Source organism: Radiomyces spectabilis (assembly GCF_025331425.1).
Source record: "Radiomyces spectabilis strain NRRL 2753 chromosome Unknown BYT42scaffold_7, whole genome shotgun sequence".
Taxonomy (NCBI): domain Eukaryota; kingdom Fungi; phylum Mucoromycota; class Mucoromycetes; order Mucorales; family Radiomycetaceae; genus Radiomyces; species Radiomyces spectabilis.
Genome location: NW_026251932.1, coordinates 1,657,481 through 1,672,431, shown reverse-complemented (window position 1 = coordinate 1,672,431; position 14,951 = coordinate 1,657,481). Strand labels below are relative to the sequence as shown.

Genomic DNA, 14,951 nt, shown 5'->3' with positions numbered 1-14,951 from the left:
TCCTAATTCCTTTAATTACATGCTTCTTTTTAGTTAATTGATCTTTTTTCTTTCCTGTTCTTCCTCCTTTATTGTTATCTTTTGATTCTGAAAACAACTTTAAGAACAAGTAATCTTAGAACCAATATTTATACCAAGCGATGAAAATGACTACCGCCATTACTATGCGCATGATATATTCGGTATTATCATAACGATAATGAGTTGGGCGTCCGCCGCTCATAAGCTCTTCCAAAATATCTTCTAATTGATCCGCAAATGCTTCCAAACCAAATTTAGACTGAACATGGGTCCGGCCACGCGCACCCATGGCCGGTCCATCCAGGGTGCCCTGAACGAATTTCTGAATTCCTTCAGCCCATACGTGAGGATCCGGAGGGAGCAATAATCCAGTGTCTTCGTGTTTGACCGTTTCCAATGGACCACCGTTATTGACTGCAATGACAGGAACTTTGGCATACATGCCTTCCACTGGCGTAATACCGAAATGCTCATTCGACGGTGTGTAGAGTAGTAACAGAGATTGCGATAATAAATAGTTACGCTGCGCGTCGTTGAACGAACAGAGAAAGACCACCTGCGTATCACTGGGCGGGGATTCTAAAGTCCCGGGTTGAATGGTAAATGTCTTGAGACCAAATGTAGAAGCAAGTTGATCTAGTTCTTGTAAATATTCCACGTTTTCCGTCACACGGCGATCATAGCCACCTAAAGAAAGGGGTATTTAGGACCCTTATCAACACATTTCACAGTAAAGAAAAAACAAATGAATACCCGCAAGAACAAGACGATGGTTATTGAACGTTTCCTCTGACACCATGCACTCTGTTTTCAAGGCTGCAAAAGCTCTTAATGCCAATTCCACATTTTTCTTTCGTTCGAAACGATTGATCGACACAAGAGTATGCTTGGATCTAATATATAATAATTCACAATAAGTAACCAGCAAGGGATTCCAGGAACCAGCTTAACTTACGATTGAAGTATCTGTACGGTCGGATCATTCATGTCCACTGGACGATCATAGGTTTTAAAGTTGATGGGTGGATAAAGCACACGAGGTTTCTTGAGAATACTTGGGAAAGAGCGTCGGAACACACGTCCGGTGAATTCACTATTGACCACCAGGGTATCTGCCAGACCTGTAGTCGAACCAGTCAGATTCAGCTGCCCGTAGTGCCAATTCACAAAACTTGCCTGTTGTCCATTCCTCAAACTTATCAAAGGGATAGCGATAGATCGATTTGGCAAGCGATCCACGTGTTGCCAAAAGTTTATCTGGAAAGTGGCAGTAAAAGAGCACCTTAAAAAAACAAGACGGAGACACGATCATCAGCAGGCCGAGAAAAGGTTGATATCACTTCCACGCATTTTTTCTTACCCGTCCATTGCTAAACCAACGAAGAAGAGGAATACATGCGCTCAGCTGATCCACAAAATAGATATCAAATTCGTCCTTGTTGGAACGTAATAGCGATATCGTTAACGCCAATTGACGAGCAATGGCACAAAATATATAAAATTTTCCGAATAAATTACGAGGAATCCAGTCGCCGAGCACTTGAACACTGAATGTGCCTGAAAAAATATATATAGAGTTTGGTCTACATAAAGAGCGAATATCATAGTATCTGAATAATACGTACCATCCCGCGTTTCTTCGAAACAATGATTGGGATCATGATGACTGGTATACAATTTGACTTGATGGCCTCTCGATTGCACGCCTACAGCCGCATCGACAAAAAGACGTTCGGCGCCACCTATAGTCATTGCTTGTTAAAGGGACTCGTTTTTCTATTCAGCTTTAATAAAGAAGCTAACCAATGCCGAGATCAGGGTGGATAAACGCTACTCTGAGCGGGGGATGATCAATATCCTCTTGTTGCATAGCAAGAGAGCCGTTGTAGGAAAAATGGGACTCGCACACTTTGGAGACTGTGAATTTTCTACGGCCGATTGGCCACTAGGAGAATCATGACGCTTGGACTCGCAATCTAATATCGACAACGTTCATGCTCAGAGACTACTGAAAGCGCCTAATACGGGTATCATAAATAACCTCATATAGCTCTTGCAATAATTTTAAGCACCAGTCAACCCTCACACAACAGTACTTTAGAGAATTGGAAGCCCCCCTCAATTCTTTGTATGACAAGGTGGTGCAAACCCTAATCTTTAGACAAACGGTAAAAATGGTGTTCACAGACAATCATCTTCAAAAGGCTTATTGTGCGATTGGTGAACGGACCGAGGAACTGAAGTGAAAATAATAGCTCGACATATCAGTCCACAGCACGGTGGCTAGACTATGAGCAACGACCACGCATAACCCAAACAAAAAAGATATTGAACGAATGAAAAAACTTCACTGCAAAGACATGCCACGCAAGTTGTATGACAAACTTTTATAGACTGGAGTTTCAATGACTGACCAAAAATTGGAATGAAAAAAGTTTAGGCCTTGTTGGCAGCCTGTAAAAAATATAGACAAAAAAAAAAAAAAAAAGAATCCGATGATTAGTTCTTCAATTGGTCAATCAACATTTGCTGTTTCCTTTGAGTGAGAACAAGTACCTTTTGGAAGCGGAAGCGTGGCGGGGGAGCGCGGTTGCGACGGTTGACAACGGAACGAACGCGGACAACTCTGGCGTGAATGGCGCAAGAGACGCAGTAGTGCAACTTCACGTACAACTTGGGAATGGCGTATTCCTCGTAGATGGAAGCTTCCTGCAAATCACGGACGGCAGCGGCTTCAACCATGTTGCGGATGGTGAAACGCTTGATAGCCTTGTCCTTGGGCACACAACGGTAGCAGTTGATGCAACGAACAAACTTGTTGTGACCACGGCCGTGCTTGTTGCGTCCGTTATTTCTTCTCTTGCAGGTCTACATGAAAAGACGAATTCTTCGTCAGTCGTCTCATTCCAATGCGAGTACGGGCATTGCAATTTCCCCATTTGCAAATTTCTTCGCCCCATGGCCCCTCCATGGACCATGTATAATGAATTCGGAATGACCGAAGGCACTTGGTCCATCTATCCGTCTAATCCATCCATCCATTTGCATTCATCCATCCCATCCATCTATCCTGTCATTCCTTTTTTATACGTTTAAAGCTACCGGATGCTGCCACACATTCTTCCACTATAGGGTTGCACCTACCATACTGGTTTAATGGAAGAATCCGAGAGAAAGTACCACCATTTCTGATCCAGACACGATACGTATCGTTCGTAGAGCCGGGACCGTCACAGGAAATTGTCGGCCAATCACATTGCGGTATTTTAAAAGTTGAAAATTTCTGTTCAATTAGGCCAACACTTTTATCATAGTCTTAGTTCAATCCCTCTGCGCTGGGTTGCTAGCGATCAATTATCAACTTGCATCGCATTTACTTGGTTTTCGTTTCATTCACAAAAGTCGACATCTTCATTTGCCGCTTGATGGAAAAGGAATCAACACGTTAAACCGCTTTTTCTGGTAGCTTAAATAGTGTAGAACAATATAGATTCTGTTTAATTGATAGGGCAAAGAAATGCTCAGGGATGCATGTTCTTTTGGAATAAAACGGAACCTTTTAAGCTAATGAAACGGGAGAAGAAAAGCATAGTGTAGATATCCTTCAAATTGGGTCATCTCTGCAAACAACGATACAGAACATGGACGCTAAAGTGATGCGACATGAAGATATCTTGGATGTACAGTCATTGCATGGGAAATATGTTATTGCACGTATTAAAACGATATATCATTGCCTGGAAAAAATTTATATTCTGCTTGATCTGTAATTTTTGGGTTGAGATTCTCAATGAAGTAGTGAAACCAAGTTCTGATGTCAAAAAATTTGTCGAAGCCACCCAAGCTGCGGTGGACTGCGTTAAAACGCGGTGACAGATGTTTTTTCACCGCCAAATCGCAAAAACTATAAAAAGGGCTTTTATCACGCCAAGCTTCTCTTCTTTTTTTCATTCATTGCAAACTGTCTTGGTAAGTTTTTTATTTCATTATCCTTGTTATTTTTTCTATCACCCCCTTTTACTTGTTTACATGATGAACAACATATGCTATTAAACCCAGCTCAGTTTGATAAAACTATGAAAGCAAACCTTGTTCCGACGATTCTGAAAACATTCTTCAATTCCCATCTTTGTTTTTATCTCAATTTCATTCTTGTTGATTAAGTATGCTAATCTCTTCTACAGTTTTCTAGGTCTTCGACGTGGAAACATGCTAGTTTTCTTTTATAATAAAAAAATACTCTTTTACAAATAACTGTTGTACATGCTATTGTACTTTTTTTTAAGAATGTTTGGATAAAGGATTGGGTTTATCATATTGCAAGTAAAAGTGGGCAGTGGAAACCGTGTTATCGTTGGGATATTTGGCCGGCGGCGGCGGGGAATGATCATACTCGGGCATGTTTTGTAAGCCTCAATTTTTCCAGCTTACAGGGGTGGAGGCAGGGCCGGGGGCCACTTGTCATCCTCAGCTTTAGCTTGAGATCTCCGATCTCCGATCTGATGACTGACAGGCACTGTGATTTCACATTTTCCTGTTTACGCTTACATATATCTCAATATCTAGATGGTACTGGAGACGTTGTAGTTGCCTGGTGATTTCACAAAACTTTACTCGCGTACCCTTATTCGCAGACTGGGGTTCCATATTTTATATCGCCTCATTCTTCAGAAATCTATCACCAAAAGTGCGCTGCTATAACACTCAATAACCACAGTCTATAAGTATCAGTAGTTTACTTCATCATTAGGAAATATACTGATGATGAGATCCTTCAAGGATATCGCATAGGAAATAAAAGGAATAAATAGCCATTATCGTTCTCGGGTCGTAGGGCAAGATGGAATGGTCCTTATGACATTCAATGTCAGATCAGGGAGCTGCTTTAGATTTTTTCGAACCGGTCGAGTTTCTTTAGAGATACGATAATGTACGCGTTATTTGCTAATGGTTCAGTCATTTTCCTGGAATCGAGCTTTCATTTGCCAAAAGAAACAAAACCCATGCGGAAAAAGTAATCAGAATGACCTCATTTTCGCGCGGTTGTTCGAAAGCCTGAAAATTAAAAAAAAAAAAAAAAATTGGAATAAAAAGAGACGAATGTCTCAAAAGTGACCCAATCTACTCGTATTCCTCTACTAAAAAATATAAAAAATGACCAGCCTTCAGATTCTTGCTAGACGCGCCCACTTGGTCCTTGACCGTCAATGTCACTCGTTTTACACACTGTCTGCACGACTTCGCGCCGGTGACCCAGATCAGACGATTTCCCCCGGTCATGCCACCGACAAAATCAAGGAAAGCCCCGCGCATCAAAAGACCAAAAAGGTGGCGGAAACATTATCAGAGGGTATGGACCATAACCCTGTGACAAAGAAGTTCAAGGAAACCGCCAAAAGATCAAAGATCGGAAGATTAGCAACCGAGGATACGCCTCTCGATGAACAAGCCAAGCAAGTCAAGTCCGGAATGGACGAAAAGGATAGAAGAGATAGAGGCGATTAATAGGCTCCATGTAATTTATCAACTTTTCTTAACAAAAAATATATCAATAATCACTCACCAAAATCAAAAGATGTCTTGTTCTTACTCAAAATCACATTCGTTCGTTTCGGGATTTTCATTGTAAACGGGAATGCGCGTTCATTTTGTTTTGTTGCATATGATTAAATATGTCACGAATGTTGATGGGAGCCAAGTGGTCGCGGCTCCACACCGTGCTGCTACTGTTGGTTTGGAACACAGCATAGATTCTATGTTGGACATTGGCCCCCAAAAGGTTTGTTCTTGGACCTGCTGCAAAAACCTCCTGTGGATAAGAAATAACATTTTCGATTATCGAACAATCTGATCATGCGTTTCCCTCACACATGAAACACAGGATCCAAAAGTCTGCGTTGGTTGAAGATACTTGCTTCCATACGATTAGTTCAACTACTAGAAGGGACTGGAAGTACATATGGAGACGGCAAAAAAGCCAATTAGACATTGCTATAAAAAATAGGCGTCGTCTTTTTTTACCAACAGCCTTTTAGAAAAGCTTTGCCCACCATTGACCTTTTGCAGCCATCCAACGACAACCAAGCGTCATACCTCGAAGAACAAAGCTCCAAGACGGAGCGCGAAAAGGAAAGGAAAAAACTCAAGGCTGTTAGTCTACCTATTCTCTACCGCTTAATTTTTTTATTCAGACGTGTCAAGAGCAAGCTCCAACAATAACCGTAGAAATCCTTATATGCTGGTCACTGAAACTCTTGTGACTACAAACGCCTTTTCTGGTATGGTCCGGTTCAATGATTTAACAAGGTGGGGTGAAAAGAGATTAATAACACTTCATGATTGTATCTGCGTATTCGCACGTATATTATCGCTTAGTGACTGAAGACCTAAGAGTATTAATATCAATGACTTGGGGATCGGTGAGTATGTATGTGTCGTCTCACACCCCAGCTGTTGGCCATTCCATCATCCTGAATCGGTTCATTAACCAAATTCGGAAACTAGCTTCGGGATTTTTGATCCCTCCAATTTTGCCATCATTTGATCAGCCGCATAACAATTACAAAACGAAGAGGCAAAAAAAAAAGGCATAATCGGATCTTGGCCATGGCGACCAATCTTCTTTCCACATCACGCTTAGCCGACTACTTTTTTGTATGTGGATTGCATGACAACCATCTTCTGGCAACCTATGATGCGGTGAAACGGGGGCAGATCACCAGCGCAGACGAATATTACTATGATCAGCAACGTCAAGCCGTCGCTGTCACGAGCAATGAGGCTCCTGAACCGGTCAACAATAGAACTACAGGAAAATTGCTACCTCAGTCATCTTCCAAGGACTCATTAGCCGAAGTATTGGACCATGTCCAGTCTATTATCGATATCTTTGACAAGGAACGAGATTCAGCCCGTGATAACGTCATTGCTGTTCACGAACCTCTGAATGGCAAAACCAACAGAAAACGATCAGTTACAGCTGCCATGCCACGCCTTGACTCGGAACCTACCGTCAGAAGAAAACTATCCATCAAACCTTCCAAGGCTTGGAGCAGCGTGCCAGATTACCGTGCTGCATGTGAGTCCCTGAGAGGAGTGACAGCTGAAACCGCTCACTGCTAACCATCGTTTTCCCATTTTTCTTGTGCAGACAGTGAGCCACCGTCAGAAGACCTAGGCCGCATACTCGAGTCATCCGAAGAAACCTTGCAGCAAGCATTATTCAATTCGGACCGATCGATGCAACCGAATCTGCTCGACATTAAATACATACCCACTGTGTTGTTGCGTTACCCGCGTACCGACCACTCAAAGTCCGAAGCATTTCCCTCTTACATTGCGATGGTAACACAAGTCTATTTTTTGCATACCCCTCTTCATTTCAATTCATGCAATCCTCATAGTTTTGTTTCCCGCGCGATATTTCGTTGCGATACGGAACACATGCTCCTGTAGAGCAACTTCATTCTTTTGTAAGTTTTTCTGGGCATTTTTTTATTGCACGGATCGGGTTTCATGGAATAGAGTTTTATAAAGAACTAAAATGCCCGAGTAGGCAATGACCGACGAAAATGGCGATACCATTTATGGGACGTGTATTGTATTTTACGAAAAATTAGCACACCGTTTGAGAGATTCTGTTAACAAGGCATTGCAGCAATGGATCCATGCCCATATGGTAATATCAGGGTGATGGGCAACAGCACAGCTTACGTTGGATTAATCGTGGTGATGGTTTTTTGGCTTTTTTTTTTTTTGTAGGATCAGAGTACGGTAGAGTATGCGCGTCACTTGCAGGAACGCATTCAAACCGAACAAGCCCAAGTGGACCATTACGGCGCAGAATTAGTATCCCTAAACACAATGACCAGCACGCCAGATATTACAGAGCGAAAACGGGATCTGGAAGAGCAGTTACGCACATGTCAGGAAAATGTGACTCTTTATACGGAGCTTCTGGAGCCGGTGAAAATGGCTGTATGTACTTCGGACTGTATTTGGGTACCCAAAGCAATTGGCTTGGTCAGTCGAATGCCATGGCATGATTTGTTTGGTGATTGGCTTCGTATCATGTTGGACTCCATCGTGGGCGTACAAGGACGTAAAGCAAAGGGCGATCATCTGAATATTCAGAGGTAAAGAGCCGAGCCTACGCAAAATGGTTTTCTCTCAATCTCACCTTAGCCTTTTGCCCAGTGCTGTATACAATATCATCCGGGAAGTACCGTTACCACCACCAGGACGCTTTGAGATCAGCCTAAGTATTAGCCAACGGTCTTTATTCTTTTCGCGGCCTTCCATTAACGAAGTTCCAATACTGAAAAATGTACATCTGCTTTCGGTCTGTCCTCCAAAATGGTGCAAGATACTCATCAATTTTTATAGTTTTCGTTGTTTCCATTATTCCGTGCTTTATCATCTCACTTAATCCTGGCAGTGCTCGAGGTAATCAATTCATTGATCGGGAGGCTTGATAATATGTAGTATTGATGACAGTGAGGCAGACTTTATTGTCGGAAGGCAAGGTATTATTTTTATCGAATCATCCCGGTATGCTTTCGGTCGCTTGCGAGTCCTTTCGCTATCTGTTATTCCCTTTCTACTGGCAATTCGTCTTTATACCTGTTTTACCAGAAAAGTTGCTGGCGTGTCTCCAGGTACTCAATGCGACGCGAAATGGTTGTTGTATCAGTCGTTTTGAATTGTTATCTTTTTTAGGTACCTGTCCCGTTTCTCATTGGTTTTCAGGGCCAAATTGAAGATCTTGCGGATAATGCACCAGATGATGTGAGTTATCAGTGAAGAATACTTGGTTTACCGAAATACTAAACTCTATATCTGATTGCAAGGTTTGCATTGTGAATCTCGACAGCAATACCATGCATCAGTACCATCCAGGTATGCGATTACCTGATCGTCAACGACGGAAATTACAGCTGTCTTTGGAACAATACGCGCCACTCCACACTCGATCCAAAGTACCTTATGGTGTACCACTTACCATCAAGGAAGCTTTCCCCAAAGGCCGAATGATGCTGAATTGCCATCGGTCGAAAGCTCAAGAATTGTCCACGAGTTTACCTCGCAAATCAGAGAGTTCAGCCAACCATTCGATCTGGTCCAATCCAGCCTCAGTTCTCTCAAGGCCATTATCTGGCTTCTGGTCCGCGAATGAAAGCATACGGAGCTCCAATGATTCCGATATCTCGTTCGCCCCAGATATTCCAACCCCAGTGATGCCGCAACACCCTTCCAATGCTAAATTAGCTTCTACGACATCGGTTTCATCAAATACGCATGCTTCATCGTCGTCGTCGTTCGCCGCAGCCCGATCTAACCAGCAACTACCTCGTTCCGACCACTGGTCCTTTTCTCTTCACCCGAAAACGACCCCTTCGTCGGGATCTCCTTTTAAGACGCAGCCATCCTCCTATAGACATTCAGCTGGCAACGCAGATGAACTGAATAGAGCACGGTCGCAAGAAATGACCGTATCTTCAAAAGACAGTCGTCGATCATCACAGGTAAGCTGAGCAGAAAAAGATTTTAGAGAAAGCGAAGTCATTGTATAACACTTCCATACACAGACAAACAGTATTCGAAAGTTATCTGGGCTGATGTCGAGGCCGCAAATGGCGTTCCAAGTAAGTAGGGTGGGTCTCCATAAAGTGACAGCAGCAGTTGGCACATGATGACCCATTTTTTGCCTAGCCAGGGGAAACTGTGCGTGCTCCCGATTTTGGAGCGGTGAATTCTGTCCCTCCGATCACCCATTCTGGAACCGGCAACAATAGCCAAACGCCGACAACGATGCAGAAAATGTGGTATATAGAAGGCCATCCGATGGTGGAAGTTGCACCACAAGACCTGTGGCAACTTCAAGGGTATCGGTGCCTTTGCGGTCAATCGGTGCAACAGAATGACCAGAATCAACGACACTTGACTTTTGTGTGCTGTCAAGGTACCAATAACAACCGACTCACTTTTCTTGACTCACACTAAAGTTGTTGGTTTTTGTAATATCTTTTTTCTCGTCAGAATGCCACCTGGTGACACACGATACCTGTATGAATCAAATCCTTCATCCGTGTCTACCAAGTTGTTTTGACGAAGAGAACATTCAACACGCCTTTTTACGCATGTTTGCGTCATTACTGTGCCATTACAGAGCAGGTTTTGTGTCTACTTCTGCAGAACGTAATGGGATGGCATTTGATATGCAAGACGGCAACCCAAAGAAGAGGTCTCCTCTAGTCTTTTCAAAAGAAAAATTCCTGAAGCAATCCGACAAAGACATCAGGGTAATCGATCAAAAAATGACATTTTCCTATTGATAGTATCACTTACGCCATCGATACAGACGTATTTAGCCCATTTGACTTCATCGCAGATGTTTACCCAGTTTATCATGGACCGACTCAGCAAATCCGATCAGGATCCAGAAGTGCTCATTTTTGATGAATTTATCAAACTTAAATTGAACCGTTCAAAGCTAAAATTCGTAAAAGAAGATACCCCGTTTCTAAAGGTAAAAAAAAAAAGAGTGCATTGGCGGTGATCGGTCTCTACGACAGGTTATTCATTTATTTATCTATAACAGGATGCATCCTATCGTGCTTCCCAAATTATATGGGCCAATTCACCCGATCCAGTTCCAGGACCCAAATGTAAGACTTACAAAACATCAGTCATTGGAGAGAAATGAACGTGTACTGACCAATATGCATCGAATAGATGATCGATTCCCCATTGATCTAGACTTTTCCAATACGGGATCTCATAACTAGGAAACCGTCCACCGTCTGCGTATCTGCGCAACCCACCCCAGGGACGCTTGTCCAATACGAAGAAAAAAAAACCGGGACCCTGTTGATCCTTCCTGTTGGCGCCCCCCTAAAACCCTGACTAATAGAAAGACAAAAAGGATTTATACAAGCACATTATATCCCGCTGAAAACACTGCAGTCGCTATTGTCTTCATTATCTCTCCTGTCTTTTTTTTATCTATTGGTTCAACTTTCACAAAGGGACAACAAACCATCTGACGACGCTATTCCTTGTCAGTTGGTGCCATTGTACCTCTGTTTTTCTTTATATATACTATCAAATCCTTTTTGTTATATAAATAAGATAGCCTATGTAATCTTTTTAAACATACGAAAATATCTAGATCACGTTATTGTATACAATGTGTTTATTTAGAGTCAGAGTGAACACAAGGGCAAACGCTGAATTGACGGAAATAAGGGCTTGTTCTTAACAGCAGAGGCATTTGTGAACATGTAAAAAAAAAAAAAAAAAAAAAAAAAAAAAAAAAAAAAAAAAGGAGTATGCAAGACAAGGGAGGATGAAAGGGAAGAATGAAGATGAAGGAGTATTCCGGTGGCAATTGAGTTGAGGGAAAAAAAAAATAGGCATAGGAGCAGGAAAATAAGTTGATTTGGGCTCGACCTTTTTCCTCCTGATCCACGTTCCTCGCGCTGTTACAGCCACATGTTCTCGTCAGCATTGGGAATAATCCCTTTAAAATGTCCCCGTCTTGGAGTGGAGCGAATTGATCCTTTCATAGAAAAACGTAGCTTATAAAAAAATGGGATAACAAATACAAGAAACAATACGGGATTTGGATCAGGTTTTTTTTTCTTCTTATTAAATCTCTGTTGCGAACTTTTTCTTGAATGTTGCATAACAGTATCTATCGATTACGGTAAATCTCTTTTTGTTTGCTGATCTTTTGTTCTGTGCCACATGCATGGGTGCTGATAATCAAGAACATCAATAGTGTCTGTGTCGAAAATGATCGGCTGTGTTTCCCTGTCCATCTGTGTGCCCATCAAAATCGATTTCCTCGATTTCACGAATTGCTCGAAAAAATTAAACGGACATTGATGGTATATCAATATCGCTGATGTATTTTAGGATAAATGCATCTAAATTAGACACAGCATATCAAAATAGATGACTACTATCTGACGGCAGATAAATTGTCGCGCGAGATCTACGATGACCTTAGCCTTAAAGAAGCCTTGAGACGCCATGAACGCTTGGATTTATGGTTGCGGCGGAAAACAATTTATTCGCCGCCCAGTACAAGTGAGTGATTGAATGTTTACTCTTCATGGGATAAGAGCATTGTCTCAACTAACTCAAAACTCAATAGCTATAGCATGCAACGTGCCAGTCATTAAACCGACCGTGTTAAGAATTTCCAACGCATACTGTCGCAAGGATTCGGCCATTTCGTTGGCTGATGTGAACGATGGAATGAAATCGATGGGTTCTGAGACCCCCAATAGATGGTCCTATGCAAATGCGACCCAATCGGATATGCAAGCTTATTATTGTGATACAGAACGATCGCATGGAGTAGCAAATACTGTAGTATCCAGATCATCCTTATCGCCACCAAAAACAATCCAATTACCTGCCATTTCTACGCTCACGATCAACAGGCCATTGCCACACGCACAACTTGCTCCTATCCATTTTTCACCGGCCGACAAGACGAAATCATTCAATTCCTCCTATCCATTTAATTCAAAGCCATCCATGACGAGGATCACTTCACGCACAGCCGCTTCGGATAAGATGCACCATCAGTTTGTATGCAGTTACGTCGATCCAGTCACAGGTCGTACTTGTCACCAATCCTTCCGACGTTCGTATGACTTGTCGCGGCATCAAACGATCCACCAGCAAAATCGGCCTCTGTGTCGATGTGATCATTGTGGCAAAAAGTTTACTCGGTTGGACGCTTTAAGGCGCCACGAAAGAGTCCAGGGACACTTTAGTGCCACGACCCGTGTTGAAAGGTCCATGAAAATTACTAAACTTTGCTCTCCGTAAAATATTTTGATTCATCTTATTTCCTTCTTCTCTTTGTAAATACACATGATAATCTTTACTATTTGCTTTCAAACGTCACTAATTCACACCTACATACAATAAAAAATTGATGTTACTGGATGGGTCATTTTCAATTAATAGAGAAGAGAGATCAATAGCACTAGACGCACCAGCGTCAACTCCTTTTTTTCCAACATCAGCCCTTCTAAATAATTGCGCTTAGTTATCTTCAAATAATCGTTACTAAAAATCTCTCGGTTCGCGTTTCCACCTGTGGTACAGTTATCGGGTCCATGATATTCGAGAGCAGTCCATAAGAAAAGCTGATTATGCTTTATATCTCTATCTATTCAGCAGCTCTTGGTTCCGCCTTCAATTCGCTGTCTGGCCTTTTTCGGGCGTGGTGTTTTATCCTCACAACGCAAGCATCACGCCATAAAAACCTCAAAACGAAGAGTACAATCGCCGAAAGCACCATAGAAACAGAAGCAGTGACAAATGAAGCGTACAAGAAGCCAGTTGGAGTTCCGTTTTCGCAACCTCCATCAAAAAACTCCGTTTCAGGTGGAGATGATTGCACAGTCCTGCAAATTAAATTCATGCGAACAAAAATACAACACATCCCACAACAGGAAATTAGCTTAAACAGGTGCCAGAGTCTTGGTATGCATCATCTTTACTGCTGATATTGGTATGTTAAAAAGAGGACCGGGTGGCGCAGCCTAGAATATAGTCTGGAGTATATTCTTAAAATGACTTGTGTTCCATCGCCATTGCAACACGGCACCATGGGAATAGCACCCTGTCAATGTGCAGTAGTAAATGAGCTTTTACTATTATAGCATAGTTTGTATAAACGGTTTCAGGCGAAACAAAACTGATACAAAGGGGCAGGGCAAGGTATGAGAAACTCATACCACAAAACAAGAGAAAGCATGTGCGCAAAGTCTGAAGCATGTCGCACCAGCGTCCAATCATAGGCTATAGTGCACGTTATAGAGTGACTGTAGTATACGTTGGATGCTGCTGGTAGCATGAATGACACGGCGCAGTTCCTCTTTGCATCGCTTACGCGAAAGAAGTGTGAGGCGCTGAATTTCGCCAGTTTTGTTGCGAGAATCGAGCCAATGAGGTGCATTCGCGGTCATAAACAGGGTCACAAATCGAAGGTCCGCAAAAGATATAAAAAGAGGGCGTTTCTTCGTATCTCTTTTTTTCTTTTGTGCGCCAGTTCGGAATCAGGGGCTGCTAGGCTGGTGGTTACTGGTAATGATGAACGCTCCGGTTTTTGGTAAAGCATTCGGGGTATGGCGAAAAATCCGAAAACCATCCTCTAATGATAGGATTGGCCATCCTCTGAAGAAGATTGTTTTCGTTCCCGTCGGCTCTTCCCTTTGGGCGCCTGACTAGTCATCAGCGCGGTCATTGTGGAAGGTATGTCGGTGGGTTTGCTTTTTAATCGCAACAAAGGTAAATGAAAAAAAAAGAAAAGGCTTTTGCCTTTATTATTCTTTATGTGTTGAATAATAAAATAAAAAAGTGAGCTTAATGTCCTGTGGACGAACTACGCCACTTCATATAAAAAGAAAAATAAAATGAAAACTCTTAACTTCTTTATATTACAGCCGTTTCCAGTTGATGCCTAAAGCGACGTCAAAACGGTATGTTTTATAAGAAAATAGACCTGCTGAAAAAAGGCAGATCAATGAATAGGGTAGGCTTTTTATTCTGTTTGTCGTTCACCTGTTCTCTATTCAAAAACGTCCAATAAACTCTTCTTGTCCAAAACCATCCTTTTTTATTCATGTTTTCTGCCTGCCGCAGCTCACTCTTGCCCAGGCTACTTGGCTCAGTTAACGTCAAACTGACCTATTGGTTATTCGTTCCAACTGAGGGAGATTGCTCTTGACATCATTATCGTCAAAAACATGGACTCACAAATGTGGTGACGAGCAATGAGGAACTGGATTGGCGGCATGAGATCAAAACAACTACTCGCTGATCCCTTGAACTTAAACCTTTTGGTGACTGTGCTCATCGTGTTGGCGTTTTCAGAGTGTAATGTTCCTGTTGTACTACCTAAC

General features: G+C 42.3%; 4 protein-coding genes across 4 annotated transcripts; 2 read left to right on the top strand and 2 right to left on the bottom strand.

The window, feature by feature from the left end:
- Window positions 1-60: 60 nt before the first annotated feature.
- Window positions 61-2,096, bottom strand: BYT42DRAFT_572409 (alpha-1,3/1,6-mannosyltransferase ALG2). The gene is made up of 7 exons (XM_051568606.1): window positions 1,825-2,096; window positions 1,647-1,763; window positions 1,382-1,578; window positions 1,198-1,303; window positions 977-1,142; window positions 775-914; window positions 61-708 (listed from the first exon to the last, which is right to left on the bottom strand). Exons 1-7 carry the CDS (start codon window positions 1,889-1,891, stop codon window positions 116-118), a joined length of 1,386 nt encoding a protein of 461 aa, XP_051423317.1. The 5' UTR covers window positions 1,892-2,096; the 3' UTR covers window positions 61-115.
- Window positions 2,097-2,457: 361 nt separating this feature from the next.
- On the bottom strand, window positions 2,458-2,946 carry BYT42DRAFT_614629 (ribosomal protein S26e; the record flags this gene model as incomplete). The annotated part of the gene is made up of 3 exons (XM_051571876.1): window positions 2,458-2,475; window positions 2,578-2,889; window positions 2,941-2,946. The coding sequence occupies 3 exons, from the start codon at window positions 2,944-2,946 to the stop codon at window positions 2,458-2,460; spliced, it is 336 nt and encodes a 111-aa protein (XP_051423316.1).
- Window positions 2,947-6,627: 3,681 nt separating this feature from the next.
- Window positions 6,628-10,808, top strand: BYT42DRAFT_614627 (AEX-3 domain-containing protein; the record flags this gene model as incomplete). The annotated part of the gene is made up of 16 exons (XM_051571875.1): window positions 6,628-7,099; window positions 7,172-7,365; window positions 7,425-7,493; window positions 7,577-7,699; window positions 7,783-8,156; window positions 8,218-8,347; window positions 8,407-8,466; window positions 8,526-8,678; window positions 8,740-8,808; window positions 8,871-9,545; window positions 9,609-9,665; window positions 9,733-9,982; window positions 10,060-10,322; window positions 10,382-10,549; window positions 10,622-10,688; window positions 10,756-10,808. The coding sequence occupies 16 exons, from the start codon at window positions 6,628-6,630 to the stop codon at window positions 10,806-10,808; spliced, it is 3,177 nt and encodes a 1,058-aa protein (XP_051423315.1).
- A 1,512-nt stretch (window positions 10,809-12,320) lies between these two features.
- Window positions 12,321-13,238, top strand: BYT42DRAFT_572394 (uncharacterized protein). Its single transcript, XM_051568605.1, has one exon. The coding sequence runs from the start codon at window positions 12,349-12,351 to the stop codon at window positions 12,865-12,867; it is 519 nt and encodes a 172-aa protein (XP_051423314.1). The 5' UTR covers window positions 12,321-12,348; the 3' UTR covers window positions 12,868-13,238.
- The last annotated feature ends 1,713 nt before the right edge of the window (window positions 13,239-14,951 follow it).

Excerpts from the sequence above, each read along its gene's own strand:
- BYT42DRAFT_572409 (XM_051568606.1), bottom strand. The coding sequence starts at position 1,891 with ATGCAACAAGAGGATATTGATCATCCCCCGCTCAGAGTAGCGTTTATC. Across the intron at positions 1,764-1,824 it reads CCACCCTGATCTCGGCATTG|GTGGCGCCGAACGTCTTTTT; the intron begins GTTAGCTTCTTT and ends CAATGACTATAG. Across the intron at positions 1,304-1,381 it reads GTTGGTTTAGCAATGGACGG|GTGCTCTTTTACTGCCACTT; the intron begins GTAAGAAAAAAT and ends TGTTTTTTTAAG.
- BYT42DRAFT_572394 (XM_051568605.1), top strand. The coding sequence starts at position 12,349 with ATGCAAGCTTATTATTGTGATACAGAACGATCGCATGGAGTAGCAAAT.